The sequence below is a fragment of the Pteronotus mesoamericanus genome, unplaced genomic scaffold (assembly GCF_021234165.1).
Source record: "Pteronotus mesoamericanus isolate MK-2021 breed Mesoamerican mustached bat unplaced genomic scaffold, CSHL_Meso_final contig_90, whole genome shotgun sequence".
NCBI lineage: Eukaryota > Metazoa > Chordata > Mammalia > Chiroptera > Mormoopidae > Pteronotus > Pteronotus mesoamericanus.
Window position 1 is genome coordinate 133,021 of NW_026555277.1, and position 20,105 is coordinate 153,125.

At 42.5% G+C, this 20,105-nt stretch overlaps 1 protein-coding gene across 1 annotated transcript in view; it reads right to left on the minus strand.

Moving 5' to 3' along the window:
- The window catches only part of LOC129080572 (nuclear body protein SP140-like), a 41,955-nt gene extending 22,063 nt beyond the window's left edge, over window positions 1-19,892 (minus strand). The window contains exons 1-6 of the mRNA XM_054586108.1: window positions 19,868-19,892; window positions 19,504-19,566; window positions 17,606-17,755; window positions 16,341-16,520; window positions 15,548-15,628; window positions 6,633-6,686 (exon numbers count right to left, since the gene is read on the minus strand). Of these exons, the coding sequence (XP_054442083.1) occupies window positions 6,633-6,686; window positions 15,548-15,628; window positions 16,341-16,520; window positions 17,606-17,755; window positions 19,504-19,566; window positions 19,868-19,892 (553 nt within the window). The remainder of the gene's footprint in view (window positions 1-6,632; window positions 6,687-15,547; window positions 15,629-16,340; window positions 16,521-17,605; window positions 17,756-19,503; window positions 19,567-19,867) is intronic.
- Window positions 19,893-20,105: the final 213 nt, after the last annotated feature.

Here is a 20,105-nt window from a genome sequence, read left to right on the forward strand (position 1 = left end):
GCTCACAGAGCTGCTCCAAGCAGGAGTCAGACACAGGCATTAGACTCCTGAAAGGCTCAAACAAACAACCCAAGGCCCTATAGGGTCAACAACTGACATCATCAGAGGCAAGCCCAGAAAGAAAAGTAAAGGACAAAAATACTTAACAGACTCTCACAAAAATGGGAAGAAAAAGAAGTTCCCCTCCAATGAGTGGAAAAGGGGACTCCCCACAGAGAGAGCTAAATGAAATAGAGGCAAGGGAACTATCAGATATGGAATTCAAAACAATGGTTCTAAGGAAGCTCAATGAGCTCAGCCAGCTCAAAGAGAACTATGAGAAACTGCAGAGAAACTATCAGGATCTTACAGCAAACTATATCTGCCTGGAAAAGGACATAGAAACTATCAAGAAGACACAAGAGGATATGAAGAATACCATTTCTGAATTGAAGAACACAGTAGAAGGAATCCAAAGCAGGCTGGATGAAGCCGAGGACCGAATCAGTGAGATGGAGGACAAGGTAGAAAAAAGCTCCCAGAAAGAACAAGAAATGGAAAAACGGCTCAAAAAGAATGAAGAAGCATTTAGGGAAATGCAGGACAACCTGAAACGCAATAATATCCGTATAATAGGGATACCAGAAGGAGAAGAAGAGGAGCAAGGAATAGAGAACCTCCTCGAAAAAGTAATGATGGAAAATTTCCCTGATTTGAGGAGAGAAAGGCTCTCATGGATCCAGGAGGCACAGAGGACCCCACTCAAGAGGGACCCAAGGAGGTCCACTCCAAGACACATCATCATTAAAATGGCAAATGTCAAAGACAAAGAGAGAATCCTCAAGGCAGCAAGGGAGAAGGAGAAAGGAACATACAAGGGGGCCCCGATACGCCTAGCAGCTGACTTCTCAACAGAAACACTACAAGCCAGAAGGGAATGGCAACAAATATTCCAAGCCATGAAAAGCAAGGGCCTACAGCCAAGGCTGCTCTACCCAGCTAGGCTCTCCATTAAAATAGAAGGAGAAATACAGAGTTTCCCAGACAAAAGAAAGCTAAAAGAATACATCTCTACCAAACCAGCACTCCAAGATGCTAAGGGGACTGGTTTAGGCAGATGAAGGAAAAGAATGAGACAGAGAGGAACACAAGTACAAAGAGAAAAGCTGAGTAAGTTTCTATCAGTAATATCTCTCAATGTGAATGGACTAAATGCCCCAATCAAAAGACACAGGGTAGCTGAATGGATAAGAAAACATGACTCACACATATGCTGCCTACAAGAGACCCACCTCAGAGCAAAAGACCTACACAGATTGAAAGTAAAGGGATGGAAAATAATATTCCAAGCAAATGGACATGAGAAAAAGGCCGGCGTTGCCATACTTGTATCAGACAAAGTAGATTTCAAAGCAAAGGCCATAAAGAGAGACCCAGAGGGGCACTTTATCATACTTAAAAGAAGAATCTATCAAGAAGACATCAACATTGTAAACTTATATGCTCCCAATAGAGGAGCCCCCAAGTTTATAAGGAAATTGTTGGATGACTTCAAAAAAGATATAGACAGCAACACACTGATAGTAGGGGATTTCAACACCCCACTGTCAAAAATGGACAGATCTTCCAAACAAAACATTAATAAACATATAGTGGCGCTGAATGACACACTGAATCAAAGAGACTTAACTGACATATATAGAACCTTACATCCCAAAGAAGAAAAATACACATTCTTTTCAAATGCTCATGGCAGTTTTTCAAAGATAGACCACATGATAGGACACAAAGCAAGCCTCAGCAAATTCAGGAAAATTGAAATAACACCAAACTTTTTCTCAGACCACAAGGCCTTGAAACTCGAAATCAACCTCCAAGAGAAACTTCAAAAACTTGCAAACTCATGGAGACTGAACAGTACACTATTAAACAATGAATCGGTCAATAATGAGATAAGAGAAGAAATCAAAAAATTTCTGGAAACAAATGAAAATGAACAGACAACTGTCCAAAACCTATGGGACACAGCAAAGGCGGTCCTGAGAGGGAAGTTCATAGCAATACAGGCTTACCTTAAAAAGACAGAAACATTTCAAATAAAAGACCTAACACTACAACTTCAAGAACTGGAGAAACAACAACAAATAAATCCCAGAGCGAGTAGAAGGAAGGAAATAGTCAAGATTAGAGCAGAACTGAATGACATAGAGACAAAAAGAACAATTCAGAGGATCAACCAATCCAGAAGCTGGTTCTTTGAAAAGATTAATAAAATTGACAAGCCATAAAGCAGACTCATCAAGACAAAAAGGAGAGGACCCAAATTAATAATATCAGAAATGAAAGAGGAGAAATAACAACTGATACCACAGAAATACAAATGATCATCAGAAACTATTATGAACGATTATATGCCAAGAAATTTGAAAATCTTGATGAAATGGACAAATTTTTAGAAAAGTATAATCTTCCAACACTGAAGGAGTAAGAAACAGAAAGCTTGAACAGACCGATAACAGCTGGGGAAATTGAAGCAGTCATCAAGAAACTCCCAGCACACAAAAGCCCAGGGCCGGACGGTTTCACAGGAGAACTTTACAAAACATTTAGGAAGAGCTAACCCCTGTCCTTCTCAGACTATTCCAAAAAATCCAAGGGGAGGGAAGACTCCCAGACTCTTTCTATGAGGCCAGCATCACCCTGATCCCAAAACCAGATAAAGACCCTACAAAGAAAGAAAACTACAGGCCAATTTTGCTGATGAACATAGATGCTAAAATCCTCAACAAAATATTGGCAAATCGTATCCAGCAATACATTAAAAAGATTATCCACCGCAATCAAGTGGGATTCATCCCAGGGATGCAGGGATGGTTCAATATACGCAAATCAGTAAACGTAATACATCACATAAATAAAAGAGAAGACAAAAACCACATGATCATCTCAATAGATGCAGAAAAAGCATTTGACAAGGTACAGCACCCATTTATGATCAAAACACTCAGCAAAATGGGAATAAATGGGGCATTCCTCAACGTAATAAAGGCCATATATGAAAAACCTACAGCCAATATCATACTCAACGGGCAAAAACTGAAAGCTTTCCCACTAAGATCGGGAACACGACAAGGATGTCCGCTCTCACCGCTTCTTTTCAACATCGTATTGGAAGTCCTAGCCACAGCGGTCAGACAAGAGAAAGAGATAAAAGGCATCCAAATAGGAAAGGAGGAAGTAAAGCTATCATTGTTTGCAGATGACATGATAGTGTACATAGAGAACCCTGTAGACTCTACCAAAAAACTCCTCAACCTAATAAGTGAATTTGGCAAAACAGCAGGATACAAAGTCAACATTCAGAAATCAAAGGCATTTTTGTACACCAGCAATGCAATAGAAGAAGAAGAAATCAGAAAAAATATACCATTCGATATAGCACGAAAAAAGATAAAGTACCTAGGGATAAATTTAACCAAAGACACAAAAGACCTGTATGCAGAAAACTATACAACATTGAAAAAAGAAATTAAGGAAGACACAAATAAATGGAAGCATATACCGTGCTCATGGATTGGAAGAATTAATATCCTCAAAATGTCCATACTGCCCAAAGCAATTTATAGATTCAATGCAATACCTATTAAGATACCAATGACGTATTTCACAGAAATAGAACAGACATTTCAAAAATTTATATGGAACCATAAACGACCCCGAATAGCCGCAGCAATTTTGAGAAAGAAACACAAAGTAGGAGGGATCACAATACCGGACATCAAACTCTACTACAAAGCCACCATACTCAAAACAATCTGGTACTGGCACAAGAACAGACCCATAGACCAGTGGAACAGAATAGAAAGCCCAGAAATAAGCCCAGGTCTCTATGGACATCTAATATTCGACAAAGGGGGCAGAAGCATAAAATGGAGCAATAACAGCCTCTTCAACAAATGGTGTTGGGAGAGCTGGACGGCTACATGAAAAAAATTGAAATTGGATCATCAGCTGACACCATACACAAAAATAAAGTCAAGATGGATAAAAGACTTAAATATAAGTCGCAACACCATCAAAGTCCTAGAGGAGAACATTGGCAGGAAACTCTCAGATATCCCACGTAGCAATTTTTTCACTGATATGTCTCCTAAAGCAAGAGACATAAAGGAAAGAATAAACAAGTGGGACCTCATCAAAATAAGAAGCTTCTGCACGGTGAAAGAAAACATCAGCAAAATGAAAAGGGAGCCAACCATATGGGAAAATATATTTGCTAATGATACATCAGATAGAGGTTTGATCTTCAAGATATATAAAGAACTCACTTGACTCTACTCCAAGAAGACAAACGATCCTGTCAAAAAATGGGCAAAGGACCTGGGCAGATGCTTTTCTAAGGAGGAGATACAGAGGGCCCAGAGGCATTTGAAAGGATGCTCTGCATCACTAGCCATCAGAGAAATGCAGATCAAAACCACCATGAGGTACCAACCTCACACCGGTCAGAATGGCCATCATAAACAGATCCACAAACAACATGTGCTGGCGAGGCTGTGGAGAAAAGGGAACCCTAGTCCACTGTTGGTGGGAATGCAGACTGGTGCAGCCACTATGGAAAGCAGTGTGGAATTTCCTCAGAAAGCTGAAAATGGAACTGCCTTTTGATCCAGGGATTCCCCTGCTGGGACTATACCCTGAGAACACCAAAACACCAATACAAAAGAACCTATGCACCCCAATGTTCATAGCAGCACAATTTACAATAGCCAAGTGTTGGAAGCAACCTAAATGCCCATCAGTAGATGATTGGATCAAAAAATTATGGTACATATACATGATGGAATACTACGCAGCAGAAAGAAAAAAAGAAGTACTAAACTTTGCGACAGCATGGATGGAACTGGAGAGCATCATGCTAAGCGAAATAAGCCAGGGGGCGAAAGACAAATACCATATGATCTCACCTATAAGCGGAACCTAACCAACAATGCAAAGATGCAAGGAAAACATGACCAGCAACGCTGAAAGGAAAAGAAATCAACAGAGACAAGAGGGAAGGGGGGTGGGGCAGGGGAAGGGAAGGGGAAAGTCAAGGAACATATAGCAAGGACTCATGGACAAAACCAAAGCAGAAGAGCTGAGGGAGGGAAGGTGGGAGGGGGCAAGGTAAAGAGGTAGGGGGGAGGCAGAGACAAATGTATTTAAAAAGTAAATAAATTTAAAAAAAAGAAAAAGAGAGAAATCAAGACAGATCAATATAAGAAGCAGAAGAAAAAAAGAAGAGTCTCACAAATATTGGGAGGACAAAGAAACACCCCCCGACTCGAAGGGAAAGGAGGAATCCCCACAAAGAGAACTAAATGAAATAGAGACAAGTAAACTATCAGATATTGAGTTCCAGACAACGGTTCTAAGGAAACTCAATGAGCTTAGTGAGCTCAGAGAGAATTACAGAAAACTACAGGGAAACTGCAAAGAACTTACTGCAAACTATATCAGCATGAAAAAGGACATAGAAACTATCAGTAAGAGACCAGAGGAAATGAAGATTACAATATCTGAATTGAAGAACACAGTAGAAGGAATCAAAAGCAGGTGAGATTAAGCTGAGGATGAATCAACGAGCTGGAGGATAAGGTGGGAAAAAAAAAAAAAAGAAAAGAAATCTCCTTAGTGTATATCCAGAAAGTTCTGCTTTCAGTACATCTGCAGAAAAAGATTTGGCTATAATTTTTGTCACTATTTAATAAGAACCTTCTTCTTCCAGTTTTCTAAAAACATGTTATTTCCTTCTGAGCCCTCACCAGTCACGCTAATAGCTTCCATATTTGTGCTCTTCTCGGTGATTTACACTTTCTCTCAGACAACATAGGCTTTCTTTACCATGTTTATCCCTCCTTTTGAGTCCTCACTCGGTCTTCAGCATCCACATTTCTACACATTGCTCCATCTAGGCTTTTTAAATCACTCAGGTTAAAATTCTTCCAGCCTCTCCTCTCTGCCTATAAGCCATTGACACATTTTTAGGAATGTTTTATAGCCATAACCCACTTTTAAGAACCAGATTCTGTATTATTTCCATGTTGCTGCCATTAACAATTGTGGCAATTAACAATTACTACAAATTATGGACTAAACAGCACAATGTATCATCTTACAATAATGTTAGAATTCTGACACAACCCCACTGGGGCTAAGATCAAGTTTTTAGCAGAGCTTCACTCCTTTCTGGAGGCTGTAGGGGACACTCTGCTTCCTTGATTGTTCCTGCTCCTTAAGGTCACGCGCATTCCCTAGTCCTTCCTCCATCTTCAGAGCCAGCGCTACTGCTTCTCTCTGGCCATTCCGCTACACTCACTGCTTTCTCTCTCCACAGCCAAGAAAGAGTCTCCACTTTTTAAGGTCTATGGGAATATATATCCCAGGTAACCCAGGATAATCTCCCCATCTCAAGGCCCCTGGTTTAATTACATCTGTAACGCCCACTCGTCATGTGAGGTAACAGATTACAAATTCCATTAGGACACAGACATCTGTGAGGAGCCATCCTTCCATATTCTGCAATGTTGTAAATAATAATGATGATGAAACTCTGGTATTTAAAATTCATTTTTCACATTAAAAGCAAGCAAAATCGTATTCACTCTTACTTCTTCTTCTCTTGGCTTTTTGTAAGGTAGGGGGTTTTCCAAGATCTGCAGGAGCTAGAAAATAAAAAGAGGTGGTGAGAAAACAGGAATGAATAAATAGAAGTTATAAATATTAGGATGATTAATACTGCATGAGATTTGAATTTATCAGGGTATTTGATTTATGTTTCTCTCTTTCTTTAAAAAGAACTGAAAACCTATTAAATTGAGAAGCATGACTTCAAATTGGCCCTGGGTCTTCCTTCATTATTCAACAGCACTTTATAAGACTCTGAAATCCCATTGTACTCAGCAGTAAGAACAGGTATCATATCCTGTTTAGATCTTAATATTTTCCAGAGGAAATTTGTGGAAAAGTTCATACAAAATCACTGCATAAACCTTTGACACGCTGAAGGATGGCCATTCATCAAAAATATTTGTTGGGGATGGGGTATTCCAGGTGGCTGCAGAGTAGGTGGAAGCTACACTCAACTGCTCCAGGCTAAAACAGAACTTACAGCTAAATTATAGAAAAATTAATAAGAATAACCAACTAAAGCTTAGCTGAACTGAAGTATTACAACCAAAGATTTACAGAAGAAGCCACATAGGGACTGGTAAGAAGCACAAAGGTGTGGAAAGAACTGGCTTTCACACCCAAGTGCAGTGGCAGCTGGAGATACATTGTAGCTGCTAAACTCCCTCTCTCCAGGAGTGTGAGGTCTCATCCCCATGCAGGCATCTTCAATCCAGAGCAACAGAGACAGGAAGAGGAGCCTGCAGGATATCTGGTGGTGAAAGTCAGTGGGGATGGTGTCTGCCTGGCAGAGCCAGACACCACCTTTTCAGGGACAAGCACTCATACTGTTGAGGCAGAGTCCTGGGGAATGGAAAGCATGGACTTTGTCTGTTAGAGAGCCCATTATGATGTACTCGGGTCCTGCACAGGGGTCTGCTGGCTGCAGCCAGCAGTGACTTTTGGGGCCCTCATTTTCTGGGGAGTTTCTTGGTGGAGACCCAAGCAGTGACTCATCTATGTGGTTTTGGAAAGGGTTCCATTCTCACCCTCCTTGAGTACACAGCTGACACCACCTCCTTCTACATGTTGAGCAATTTGACAAGCACCATCCTGTTGAGTTCACTGGTGCAAAGGGAGCAGAGTGTAGCATATTGCTGCAACTTTCAGACTCTGTCTCCTGGGGAAGATTTTGTCCAGGAACCAGAAGATTGGGGACTAGGGTGTGTGGCTACAATACAGGGTTGTGGGAAGGATGACATATCTCCTGCACAAACTCAGCTGGCACTATACCGGGAAGGGAAAGAAGTGCCCATCCTTTGGGTTTGTAGGCACCACCCCCAATGGGAGACACTTCGGATCAGCCCTGCCAAACCCCTGATGCCCTGCACCACTGGTCAACTGGACTCAGCTCTGTGGAGAGAAGGGTGAGTGACTCAATACTGGGACATTCAAAGCATGAGTACCTTGGAGGCTATTGTCTGGGACCAGGATGAAATGCTTAGCTTCCTCCTGTGGGCTAAGCCAGCATCACCTACATTGGGATACTCTTTTGACTTGTTGCCTTAGTCCTGGGGCAGCTGAGGTTACTCTTGCAGAGGGGATGCCTGGTTGTACGCAGCCTGAACCTGTAGTGAGCCCCTCCAGTGGAAACTAAATTGGAGACTCTGGCAGAGAGAGTGATTTCTCTCTGGAATAGCCACATTTTCCCTCATTGATTGCCTGACTGTTGAGCCTAAAGTAGGCAATCCAATAGCTCCTCCTGATACCAATTGCCATGTGTTACTGAGCTTGCAACCTGTGGAATGGGCTGTGGTTTGCAGCCAACCTGGGCTCATTGTACAGCTTTTCTTTGGGATGATATGGAGAAAGACCAGGAAACTTCAGGGAGAGGCAGAGCAGCTGAGAAGTGAAGTGAAGTGAAGTGAGAGAACCTTGGTCTTTTTACAGATCTACACCCCTCTCTAAGCTGGAAGAAGCTGAATCTTTTACACTGATTGGCCCCTCCCATGCACACCCAGATCCAGTAGGCACAACCACAAGCAGTAAATGATGCAGTAGCTCCAGACAGCTAGTCCAAGGCCACTTACACACAACATGTGACATTGTCCTGTACCTGAACTCTGCCCAAGTAGATGGAGAACCAACACAACCAGTAATGGGCTTCTGACCACCCAGAGCTCGATCCAACTAGCTACACAAGTGGCACACACAAAGGGGGATTCTGAGGTCACCAAACTCTGCTTGGAGCAACTGCTCCTTTAGGGACAGCCCCTGCCCAGGGACTCGTACTCAGTGGTTGAGGTTCACCTTTATAGTCAGCCAGCCTGAAGGGTTAACTCTACCCATGAATGGACCAACACCATCCAAGACTCAATGATAACCAAAGGGCGCACATAACTGACAAGAAACATTTATGGAGCATCGAGCTCCGGTGATCCGGAAGGTTGTGCCACCAAGCCTAACAAAACACCTCCATCATGAAGCCATTATAACAAGTTTGGGAGTCATAGCAAATCTACCTAATACACAGAGATAAAATGGGGAGATGAAGAAATATGCCACAAATGAATGAAGAAAATAAATCCCCAGAAAAATAATTAAATGGAACAGAGTAAACCAAAATACCAGATGCAGAGTTTAAAACAATGGCTAAGGGTGCTCAAGAACCTCAGAACTTCAACAAAGAGATAGCAGGCATTAAAAAGGACATAGAAACCATAAAAAACAACCAGGCAGAAATGAAGAATATAATATCTGAAATGAAGAATATACTAGAAGGAATAAACAGCAGATTAGATGAAGCAGAGTGTCAAGTCATTGATTTAGAAGACAAGATAAGAGTAAGCACCCAAGCAAAACATCTAAAAGAAAAGAGAATTTTAGACTTCTGGCCAAGATGGAGGCATAGGTAGATGCACTTTGCCTCCTAGCACAACCACAAGAAGGACAACAAATTTAAAAACAAAAAATAACCAGAAGTGCCAGAAAATTGAACTGTATGGAAGTCCAACACTAAGGAGCTAAAAAAAGAAATATTCATCCAGACTGGTAGAAGAGGCAGAGATGGGCAGCCATGGTGGAGAGGATGTGCAACAAGGTGGCGCCTGGAAGACCAGGTGATCTCACATTTGAGTGTGGATAAACCATGAGGAGCTGCTGGAAGGCAAGGAATATCACACAATCCAAGGTTACAGTGTGGGAAAAGAAAGCCTCAAAACCTCTGGAGGTAAAAACCTATGGAGGTTGCAGTGGCAGGAGAAACTCCCAGCCTCACAGGAGAGTCCATTGGAGAGACCCACAGGGTCCTAGAACATACACAAACCCATTGTTGTTTTAAAGTCTATTTTGTCAAATGTAAGTAGTACTATCCAAGGGTTTTTTGGGCTTTTTTTTTGGTTTTTTGATTCCCTTTTTAGGGAATCAGCACCTTAAAAGCCCAAATTGCTTGAGGGTAGAGTGGGAAGTGACTGAAAACATGCTGAGGGCCGAGCACGTGGCATTGTTCCCTCTCAGACCCCTCCCCCACACACAGCGTCACTACACAGCGACCTGATTGCCCTTCCCTGCAAATACCTAAGGCTCTGCCCCTCCCAATGTAACAGGTACACTGGGACAAAGAAATATGGTCCAACTGAAAGAAAAGATAAAATATCCAAAATTGAACTAAGCAATGAACAGACAGCCAAGCTGTCAGATGCACAGTTCTAAACACTAGTAATCTGGATGCTCACTGAATTGGTTGAGTATGGTCGCAAAATGGAGGAAAAAATAAAGGCTTTGCAAAGTGAAATAAAGGAAAATGTACAGGGAACCAAAAGTAAAGGGAATGAAACCAGGACTCAAATCAATGATTGGGAGCAGAAGGAAAAGATAAACGTTCAATCAGAACAGAATGAAGAAGCAAGAATTCAGAAAAATGAGGAGAGGTTTAGGGACCTCTGGGACAACTTTAAACATCCCAACATCCAAATCATAGGGGTGCCAGAAGGAGAAGAGGAAGAGCAAGAAATTAAAAACTTATTTTAAAAAATAATGAAGAACTTCCCTGATCTGGCCAAGAAAATAGAATTCCAGGAGATCCAGGAAGTTCAGAGTGTCCCAAAAAAGTTGGATCCAAGGAAGCACACACCAAGGCATATCCTAATTACATTACTCAAGATTAAAGATAAGGAGAGAATCTTAAAAGCAGCAAGAGAAAAGGAGAGAGTTACCTACAAAGGAATTACCATAAGACTATCAGCTGATTTCTCAAAAGAAACCTTACAGGCAAGAAGGGGCTTGAAGGAAGTATTCAAAGTCATGAAAGGCAATGACCTACATCCAAGGTTACTTTATCCAGCAAAGCTATCATTTAGCATGGAAGGGCAGATAAAATGCTTACCAGATAAGGTAAAGTTAAAGGAGTTCATCATCACCAAGCCCTTATTATATGAAATGTTAAAGGGACTTATTTAAGAAAAAGAAGAAGATCAAAACTATGAACAGTAAAATGACAACAAACTCACAACTACCAACAACTGAACCTAAAACAGAACAAAACAAAAACATAAACAAACTAAGGAAACAACTAGAACAGGAACAGAATAATAGAAATGGAGATCGGGGCGAGGGGCGAGAATGGGGGAAAACATACAGGGGCTAAGCAGCATAAATAGTAGATACAAAATAGGCAGGGGAGGTTAAGAATGGTATAGGAAATGGAGAAGCCAAAGAACTTATATGTATGACCCATGGACGTGAACTAAGGAGGAGGGAATGCTGGGGGGAGGAGTAGCGCAGGGGGGAGGGGAATAAAGGGGAAAAGAAAATGGGACAACTGTAATAGCATAATCAGTAAAATATATATATATTTTTTTAAAAAAGAGAATATTATAAAATGAGGAAATTCTAAGACACCTGTGGGACAACATCAAGTGAAACATCTGCATCACATGGGCACCGGAAGGAGATGAGAGTAATGGGGAGAGAATTTGTTTGAAGAAATAATGGCTGAAAAATCCCATAACTCCGTGAAGAAGAAAGTAACATAAGTTCAGGAAGAAAAGAGAGTCCCAATCAGGATGAACCCACAGAGACTCACACCAAGACACATCACAATTAAAAATGGCAAAGGTTAAAGACAAAGAGAGACTCTTAAAGGTAGCAAGTGAGAGACAGTTAATTTTAGTTACCCAAAAGCTGTCAGCTGATTTCTTACCCAGGACACTCAGGCAAGAAGGGATTTGTATGAAATATTCAAAATGATGAAAAGCTAAACGAGTTCATTACAACCAAACCAGTATCACAAGAAGTGCTAAAGGGCCTGCTTTAAGAAGAAACAGAGAGAGGAACAAGGATATAAAAAATAAAATAACAATAAATAAATATCTAACAATAATAACCTTAAATGTAAATGGATTAAATACTGAATGGATAAGAAAACATGACCCATATATATGCTGTCTACAAGTGGGCCATGTCAGAACAAAAGACACACATAGACTGAAAATGAAGTGACAGACAAAACATTCCATGCAAATGAAAACAAACAAATAAACCAAAAAAAAACAAAAAACAAAAAACAAAAAACCCTTGGATAGTACTACTTATATTTGACAAAATAGGCTTTAAAACAACAGCCATAACAAGAGACTAAACGGTCACTACATACTAAATATAATACAATACTAAAGGGATTGATCCAACAAAAGGATATAACCCTAGTAAATGTATATGCATTCAACATAGGAGCACCTAAATATATAAAGAAAATCTTGGAAGACATTAAAGGAGAGATCAACAGCAATACAGTCAAAGAAGGGGCTTTTGACACCCCAATGGATAGCTGTTCCAGACAAAATTTCTACAAGGCAGTGGTGACCTTGTCACATTGGATCAAATGGATTTAATTGATATTTACAGAACATTTCATCCCTATCAGTGGATTATACATTCTTCTTAAGTGCACATGGAACACTCTCAATGATAGACCACATGTTAGGACACAAAAAAAAGAATTAACAAATTCAAGAAGACTGAAATCATATCAAGCATCTACTCTGACCAAAATGGTATGAAACTAGAAATCAATTACAAAAGAAAATTACCCCTGAAAAATATTCAAACACTTGGAGGCTAAATAGAATGTTATTAAAGGGTGAATGGCTTAGGCCTGGCTGGTGTGGCTCAGTTGCTTAGAGCATCATCCCATAAATCAAAAGGTCATGGGTTTGATTCCTGATCAGGGCACATGAAACTATAAAAATCCAAGGGATCCGAAAACATAAAAGTCCTAGAAGAAAACAGAAGCAGTAAAATCTTATGTCTTATAGTAAAATCTATAGCAGTATCTCCCCAGGCAAGGGAAACAAAAGAAAAAAAATAAACAAATGGGACCTCATCCAACTAAAAAGTTTTTGCACAGCAAAGGAAACCATCAACAAAATAAAACGACAACCCACAGAATGAGAGAACATATTTGCCGATGTATCAGATAAAGAGTTAATATCCAAAATTTATAAAGAACTTAAAAACTCAATATCCCCCCCGCCAAAACCCAAACAAACAAACAATCCAATTCAGGCAAAGGACCTGAACAGAAATTACTCCAAAGAGGATATACCGCTGGCCAATACATGTATGAAAAGATGATCAATACTACTAATCACCAGAGAAATGCATATTAAAACCACAGTATCACCTCACATCTGTCAGAATGGCTATCATCAATAAGTCAACAAACAAGTGCAAGTAAGGATGTAGAGAAAAGGGATCCCACTTGCACTGTTCATGGGAATGTGGATTGATCTAATCACTGTGGAAAGCGTTATGGAGATACCTCAAAAAATTAAAAATAGATCTGCCTTTTGACCCAGCAATCTCATTTGTGGGAACATATCTGAAGAAGCCGAAAACACTAATTTGAAAGAACATAAGCACCCCTATGTTCATTGCAGCATGATTTGCAATAGTCAAGATATGGAAGCAGCCCAAGGGTCCATCAGTAGGTGAGTGGATAAAACAACTATGGGACATTTGTAAAATGGAATAGTAATTAGTCATAAAAAAGAATATTTTACCCTTTGAGACATCATGGATGGACCTGGAGAACATTATGCTAAGTGGAATAAGCCAGTCAGAGAAAGAAAAATACCGTATGTTTCACTCGTGTGGATCTAATGAACAAACTGACCTAACAAGCAAAATAGAGACAGACTCAGATAGAAAAGAGGATGACTTTAGAGCTATGGGGGGATTAGGGAGTGGAGAGATGGAGCAAAATTGAAAAAGGACTCATCAACAGGGTGGTGATTGAGATAAGGAGGGGTATAAGGGGTTAAATGGTATTGGAAAAAATGTAAGAAAAAAATTTAAAAAAAAAAACTTTTAGCAAACAAAATTCCTGGACCAGAAGGCTTCACAGGTAAATTTTGCCAAACATTCAAGGAACTAACACCTATCCTTCTCAAACTCTACCAAAAAAGTCAAGAGGAAGGAAGAGTTCCAAGATGTTTTTACAAAGCCAGCATTATCCAAATTCCAAGACTAGATAATCAAGATAATTTTACCTTTTGTGACAGCATAGATGGACCTGGACATTATTTTCCTCAGTAAATAAGCCAGTCAGAGAAAGACAAATACCATACAATCTGACTTACATGTAGAATCTAATGAACAAAATAAACTGATGAACAAAATAGAAATGGAGGCATGCGTACATGGATCTCCCTCCTCTTACGCCTCTATTGTCATTTCACACTTCCTTCATCTGCTGTTTCTCATGTGGAGAGACCCTGGAAATCTTGCATCGAAGGCAGAGAGCCTCCTTCCCCACTGGTGCCTCTTGAACCGTTTGCACAGCTGAGAAGTAATCTCTTGAGTCTGAGCCATAGTCCTGCTACAGAGCCACCCTACAGAGCAGTCTGCCCACACGGAGACACAAATCAGAAGGTGCCTCTCTAAAACTTGAAGCAAACTTACATTTTACATGGATAGACATAGAAAGGTATTACGACAAATATATGATTTAGAAAGACCCAGGTAACATTTTTATTTGCTTTTAGGTCTTTTCCTAGTGCGCTTTCCTAAATAGCATGTTTCCAATATCCGCTGAGAAAGCAGGAAGGGAAAACCACAACACCATTCTCTGTTCTAAAGAGCTGCAGGACTTACGACCACTCATGCTGCCCAAGGATCAGGAAACAGCATGTAGGTAACTGTTTCAAAACTGCAGTTTTCCTAAGGAAATAATGCAGAATCCAGAAAGCTGTTATCTCCACCAGACTTTGTGGAACCTGGAAACGTTTATGTGATTGTCTTTCCTCATCTAGAAACAAGAGTAACGCTGTCAATCCTGCTACGCCTCAGGGTTGCTATAAAGGAAAAAGTAAGATACTATTCGCAAAGGTTCTTTAAAGTTATTATACACGTATGTCATGGCTTGCTGAAGAGCTCCGTCAAAAACAACACTTTGGGTTTTGAAACACTTTATCCATTTCTGCTAACATTAAATGAGTGAGTTGTCTTTGGCATTATTCAAAGTTTGAAATTAGAAATATTACAATATGACCTCCCAATAAAGAGATATTTGTTTTGTTTTTCTCTTTAGAAATAATTGTATAAATCCAACACTTTATAGTCAAACCAGTTAAGTTTAAAACAAGCTCATTACTTTGCTAGCCTATCTACTATATAATCAATATATGTGTGCACAGATTAATAGGACCTATCAATAAATAGCCTCATCTTCAAAAATATAAATAAAAGTACTTCTTATTGCCTTGCACATTCCAGAGTGGTCAAGTAAAAAGCAGAGAATGGGATCCAGGATGAACTGGATCGATGGTGCAGCATGAACTCAGAACAGATGCCTCCGGAAACACTAGCTCTCAGTACAGGTTCCTGCAGCCCATGCTTTGAGCTCCCACCTCCTTACCGGGCCTTTTCTCTGCTGACATGGAGGCTTCAGGGGTCTCTTCTCTATTTCTATGTTCTGTGGAGTCCTCAGAGCCGATCACTGCACAGAGGACAAAACCCCTTAGAATTTCAGGGAAAGGACTAACGAGACCACGGAGAGGAAAGCCCATGACAAGAGCACTAGGAAGGCAGAGAAACTAAGTTAACTCATGTCCCCCCCGGTCTGTGCCCTAAGGTGTGAGACCTGCAGGCTCCTCCAGGTCCTACACAGAAGGGGGTGAGGTTCAGGCACAGAGGGCAGCTGTGCCCGTCCTGCAGCCCTTCTTACCCCACGGTCGCCCTGTCTCCCGCCTCCACCCTCACTCTACCTCCCCTTCTCTCCCCCACTCTACCTCTTCTTTCACTCTCATTTTATTTCCTCACTTTCTCATTGGTTCAAACCATTTCCATTAATTATGCCTGGGGGTGGCATGTCTTTATAACTCTCCTTGTCTTCATGTGTTCCTTTTTCTCTCCTCTAATGAATATCTTGGTTTTTCGATTTTCTCCCTTTTCTTTTCACTCCTACAACGGTCACTTTACTCTCTTGCATAGAAATAGCCTGATATGATACTTAAGCCAACCATTTCTGTTTTAGATATTTTTCCAGTTACTAGGGGACACTTCTGCTGAGCTCGCTGCATAAGGCGCTGGTCCCCTCCCCTTCCTACCTCTCGCCCAGGCCACCAGGGCTGCCTCATGGCCCTGTGACACGTCCCAGACCCTTGCCCAGGACTGTGATTCACATCACACGCTCTTTCAGTCGGCCTTGCCTATTATTGCAGATGGTTGGTTACAGTCAGTCCTTCCTTGGGCTTCCCAGTCGACTCCTGCAGTCAAAGAAGTCTTTTCCTTCTTTATGTTCGCTGGATCTATAGGGCCGAAATTCCGTGCCTGGGCTTCAGGGGGCTCTTCTCTATTTCTACGTTCTGTGGAGTCCTCAGAGCCGATCACTGCACAGAGGACAAAACCCCTTAGAATTTCAGGGAGGGACTAACGAGACCACGGAGAAGAAAGCCCATGACAAGAGCACTAGGAAGGCAGAGAAACTAAGTTAACTCACGTCCCCCCGCTCTGTGCCCTAAGGTGTGGGACCTGCAGGTTCCTCCAGGTCCAACACAGAAGGGGCGATTCCATGGCTGGGTAGCTCTGCTCCTGGACCAGATTGTAAAAATGAGGAATTGCATTTGTATCCCCAAAGAGAGGGCGCGCCCTCACTGCAAGGAAGCTCTGCTCTCCGCGACCCCGCTGTGGGGAGTGCGCCCCCTGCCCCTGCTCCTTTCCTGCTGCTTGACTCTGCCCTTCCTTTCTACCTCTTTTAACCTTGGGTTTTTTATATTTATTTTTGTCTCTGCTTTTCAGAGGAGAGGACTATTTTTCCCTGAGAAGTTTCTTGGGCCATTTTCATCACTGTGGACACCTTACCTTTCATTAAGAACAGCCTTTGTGCCTTCTCTGTGGTTGGTGACTGTCCCTTCCAGTCACACAGTGCTTGATCCTCTCTCTGTCTACCTGGTCCACACTCCATCAGTTTTTGACTCATTGTCCGTTATTCATTCTCGACATGGTTCTCTTGGTGCCTCCCCATTTTTTCTACCTATTGATGTTCATTTCCTTTTGTATCTTTTTCTACTCATCCTTATCTCTCTACATTGGTTTTATCGTTGTGCCCCTGGGCCCAGCAGGAGCCAGGGTGAAGCCAAGTAGTTGTCTACAGCTCAGGGGGTGCTGGGGGTGAGATGCTCTTCACACGAGTTTTTGGGTTCCCGCTTCACCCTAGGCCTGGCCCTGCTGTGCCTTTGTAAACTTGCAGTTTATCCGTTCTCTACAATGTTTCCTACTTTCTCCTATTGTATTTCTTAATTGTTTTTGTGACCCGTGAATGCCTCTTCTATATCAGTTTTGTCATTTTGTTTTCTCCATGTTAAGCTTTCCCATCATTACCGAAGTTCAACTCTTGTGACTCTACCTGCCACACTGAGTCCCTCCACCTGCCCGTCCCCCTCCACACTCATCAAACCCAGCGTCTCTGTCTTACCTGCTGGATCAAGCTCTTGGGCACGTTGTTCATTTGCTGGCTGGCTTTCTAGTGCATCATTGTTGTCAGAGGTTGTACCTGTTTCCACTGCATTTGTCTCCTCTGTTTCCAAGAGTTGCTCTGAGAGTCCATTATCAGATGTGACTGAACCTAGACCAGGTGTTGATTCATAGATATTTTATTTGCTCCCTGCATCAATCAGGGTCCAAAAGGAAAATATAATACAAAGCTTCCTAAGCTTTAGAACAGAGGGAATTTAACCGAAATTATTAGTTACACAGTTGATGGAAGAGCTGAGAGGCCCAAGTGGAAGAACGTGGAAGCTCACAAAATAGTCAAGAGGAAGGTATGCAAGGGACTAAGGCTGAGGCCTTGTGCCGAGGTCATGTCCCAAGGCCACTGGGTAGGGGGAAGCTGGACTATGGCTGGCTTGCTTGGTGGGAAGCGGTGTCATGGGGGAGATGCAGCTACTGCTAGAGTTGAGGCCCAAGAAAGTGACAGCAAGATTTCCCAGCTTCTCACTTGCTCCCACTCTCCAGTCTCTTCCCAGTGTCTGCCGGGTTAGGGACTCAGCAGGGCACAGTACAGGGAGCTGGCAAGCGAGCCTGCAGAGGTCTGTGGCCAGAGGTGGAGGGCAGAGCAGAGCAGGAAAGGATAAGGAATGAATCTCTGAGTAAACCACCCAGGACCTGTGCACCCCCTGCCCCACGTGAACCTTCTCTGCTCATTCTCAATATTGTCCACCCATCCCACCCTGCTCCCACCAACCCCAACAGTGCATGAATGGGTACCCATTCCTTTTATTGCAGCTTGACTTTTTTCATTTAGTGCTCTTTCTCTAAGCAAAGCAATTTATGTAAAGTATGATTCACAAAATTAATCGCCACAATTTTAACAGAGAACCTGGACCCTGGTGCACTCCTGTGCAATATCCACAGCTCCTTGGAGCCCCCTCTTGGAGGGAGGGGCAGGAGACACAGACTTGTCTGCTCCTGTGCTGCTGGCTCAGACTCCTGGATACATGTATTGGTGGTTTGTTTAAAATATTTGGGTTATAGTATCACTGTAACATACACTGATGGACACACAGACACACACACGGTTAATCCCTTCTGTGTGTGTGTTACTCATCACTGTTCCTTCCCGTCACCCCTCCCGTTCCCACCAGCTCATGGGTAGATGAAGTGCTAAGAACATAGATAGGTGCATGTTGGATGTTTTATATCCTTAACTATTAACTTTTTGAGTAAACATGATTTGCAAAAAGTATCATGGTGTTCCCAAAAATCATTGCGAAAGGTTGTTGTTAAAAATAAAAAAGTATTACTAATATAGAACATCCTTTCTCCAATAACACATCCCCGTGGCGGCTACATCATGACGCCTTCCGTGGAGTTGTGGAGCAGCCCCAGGCCTGCTGCCCGCAGACGATGGGAGAGGGTTTGCGCGGGAGGCACACGGTGTCCACGGTCCTGTGTGAGGGACCCCCCAGGTGAGAGGCCCTGGCCCAGGGGGAGCACTCACCGCCCCTCCCCTACTCCCCTCTGCAGTGCTGGCTGCCGCTGGATGTGACCTGAGAGCAAGGCTGCAGCCAGAGTCAGGCGAGGCAGAGGCAGAGGACTGTGAAGCCAGGTGCATGGGCAATAGGTCCAGGCCCAGGGTGGCAGGAGCTGGCAGTAAGTGCATTTAAGGAGAACGGAAGGAGCGGCCCTCCCAGCAACCAGGAAAATGAAGGCTCTGCTGTCTAAATCTTTAGAGAAGCTGCAGGTGCAAAGAATGACTATTCTGGACAATCAGCACCAAAAGGAATCAGTCCTCAGCGCCCCCCACCCCCCACAGCACATGCCAGAATAAGACCAGAACAGCACGTGATCATAAAACAGTTACTAGGAACACACCATTGTGATTCAAAGGATATGGTCTGCTCCAGAGCAGGCTTGGGTGTGAGTTCTCACCAGCTCCTGGGGGCAGAAATTAGAAACTTATTTCAGAAACTGAAGTATGGGCTGCTCTGTTCTCCCCTAGTGCCATGTGAACCTTTACAAGGCAGGACATGATGATCCCCTCCCGCAGATAACAGCACAGCCCACCTGGACCTAGGGGGTCCACGGACTCGTGTGAGCTGCGCCGCCGGCCTCAGTCGGGCCATCTCATTGGGAGTGTTCACACTCCACTCAGTGACTGCAGATGGCTTTTCATGTCACCTAAGGCCACAATGAACCTTTTTTTGAGAGCTGCTTTTGACTGGTGACCTTACCTCACTTCTGACAAAGTCTTGTTGTCTCATCCCCACTTCCTTTCACACCACATCCTGCCTCTGCTGGTCTGTTTTTCTGCCTTATTGAACTTTGCACGAGGTTCAGGATCTGATTCTTCTGTACTTCCTCCAGCTCCTGGTAGGCTTCTTTCTGTTTGCCTCAGTTGGCATGTATTTCCCTATTCTTTTTCTCAGGTTTCTGTCTTTTTCATGAGGCTATCTGGTGTGCACAGAGTTAGGGAC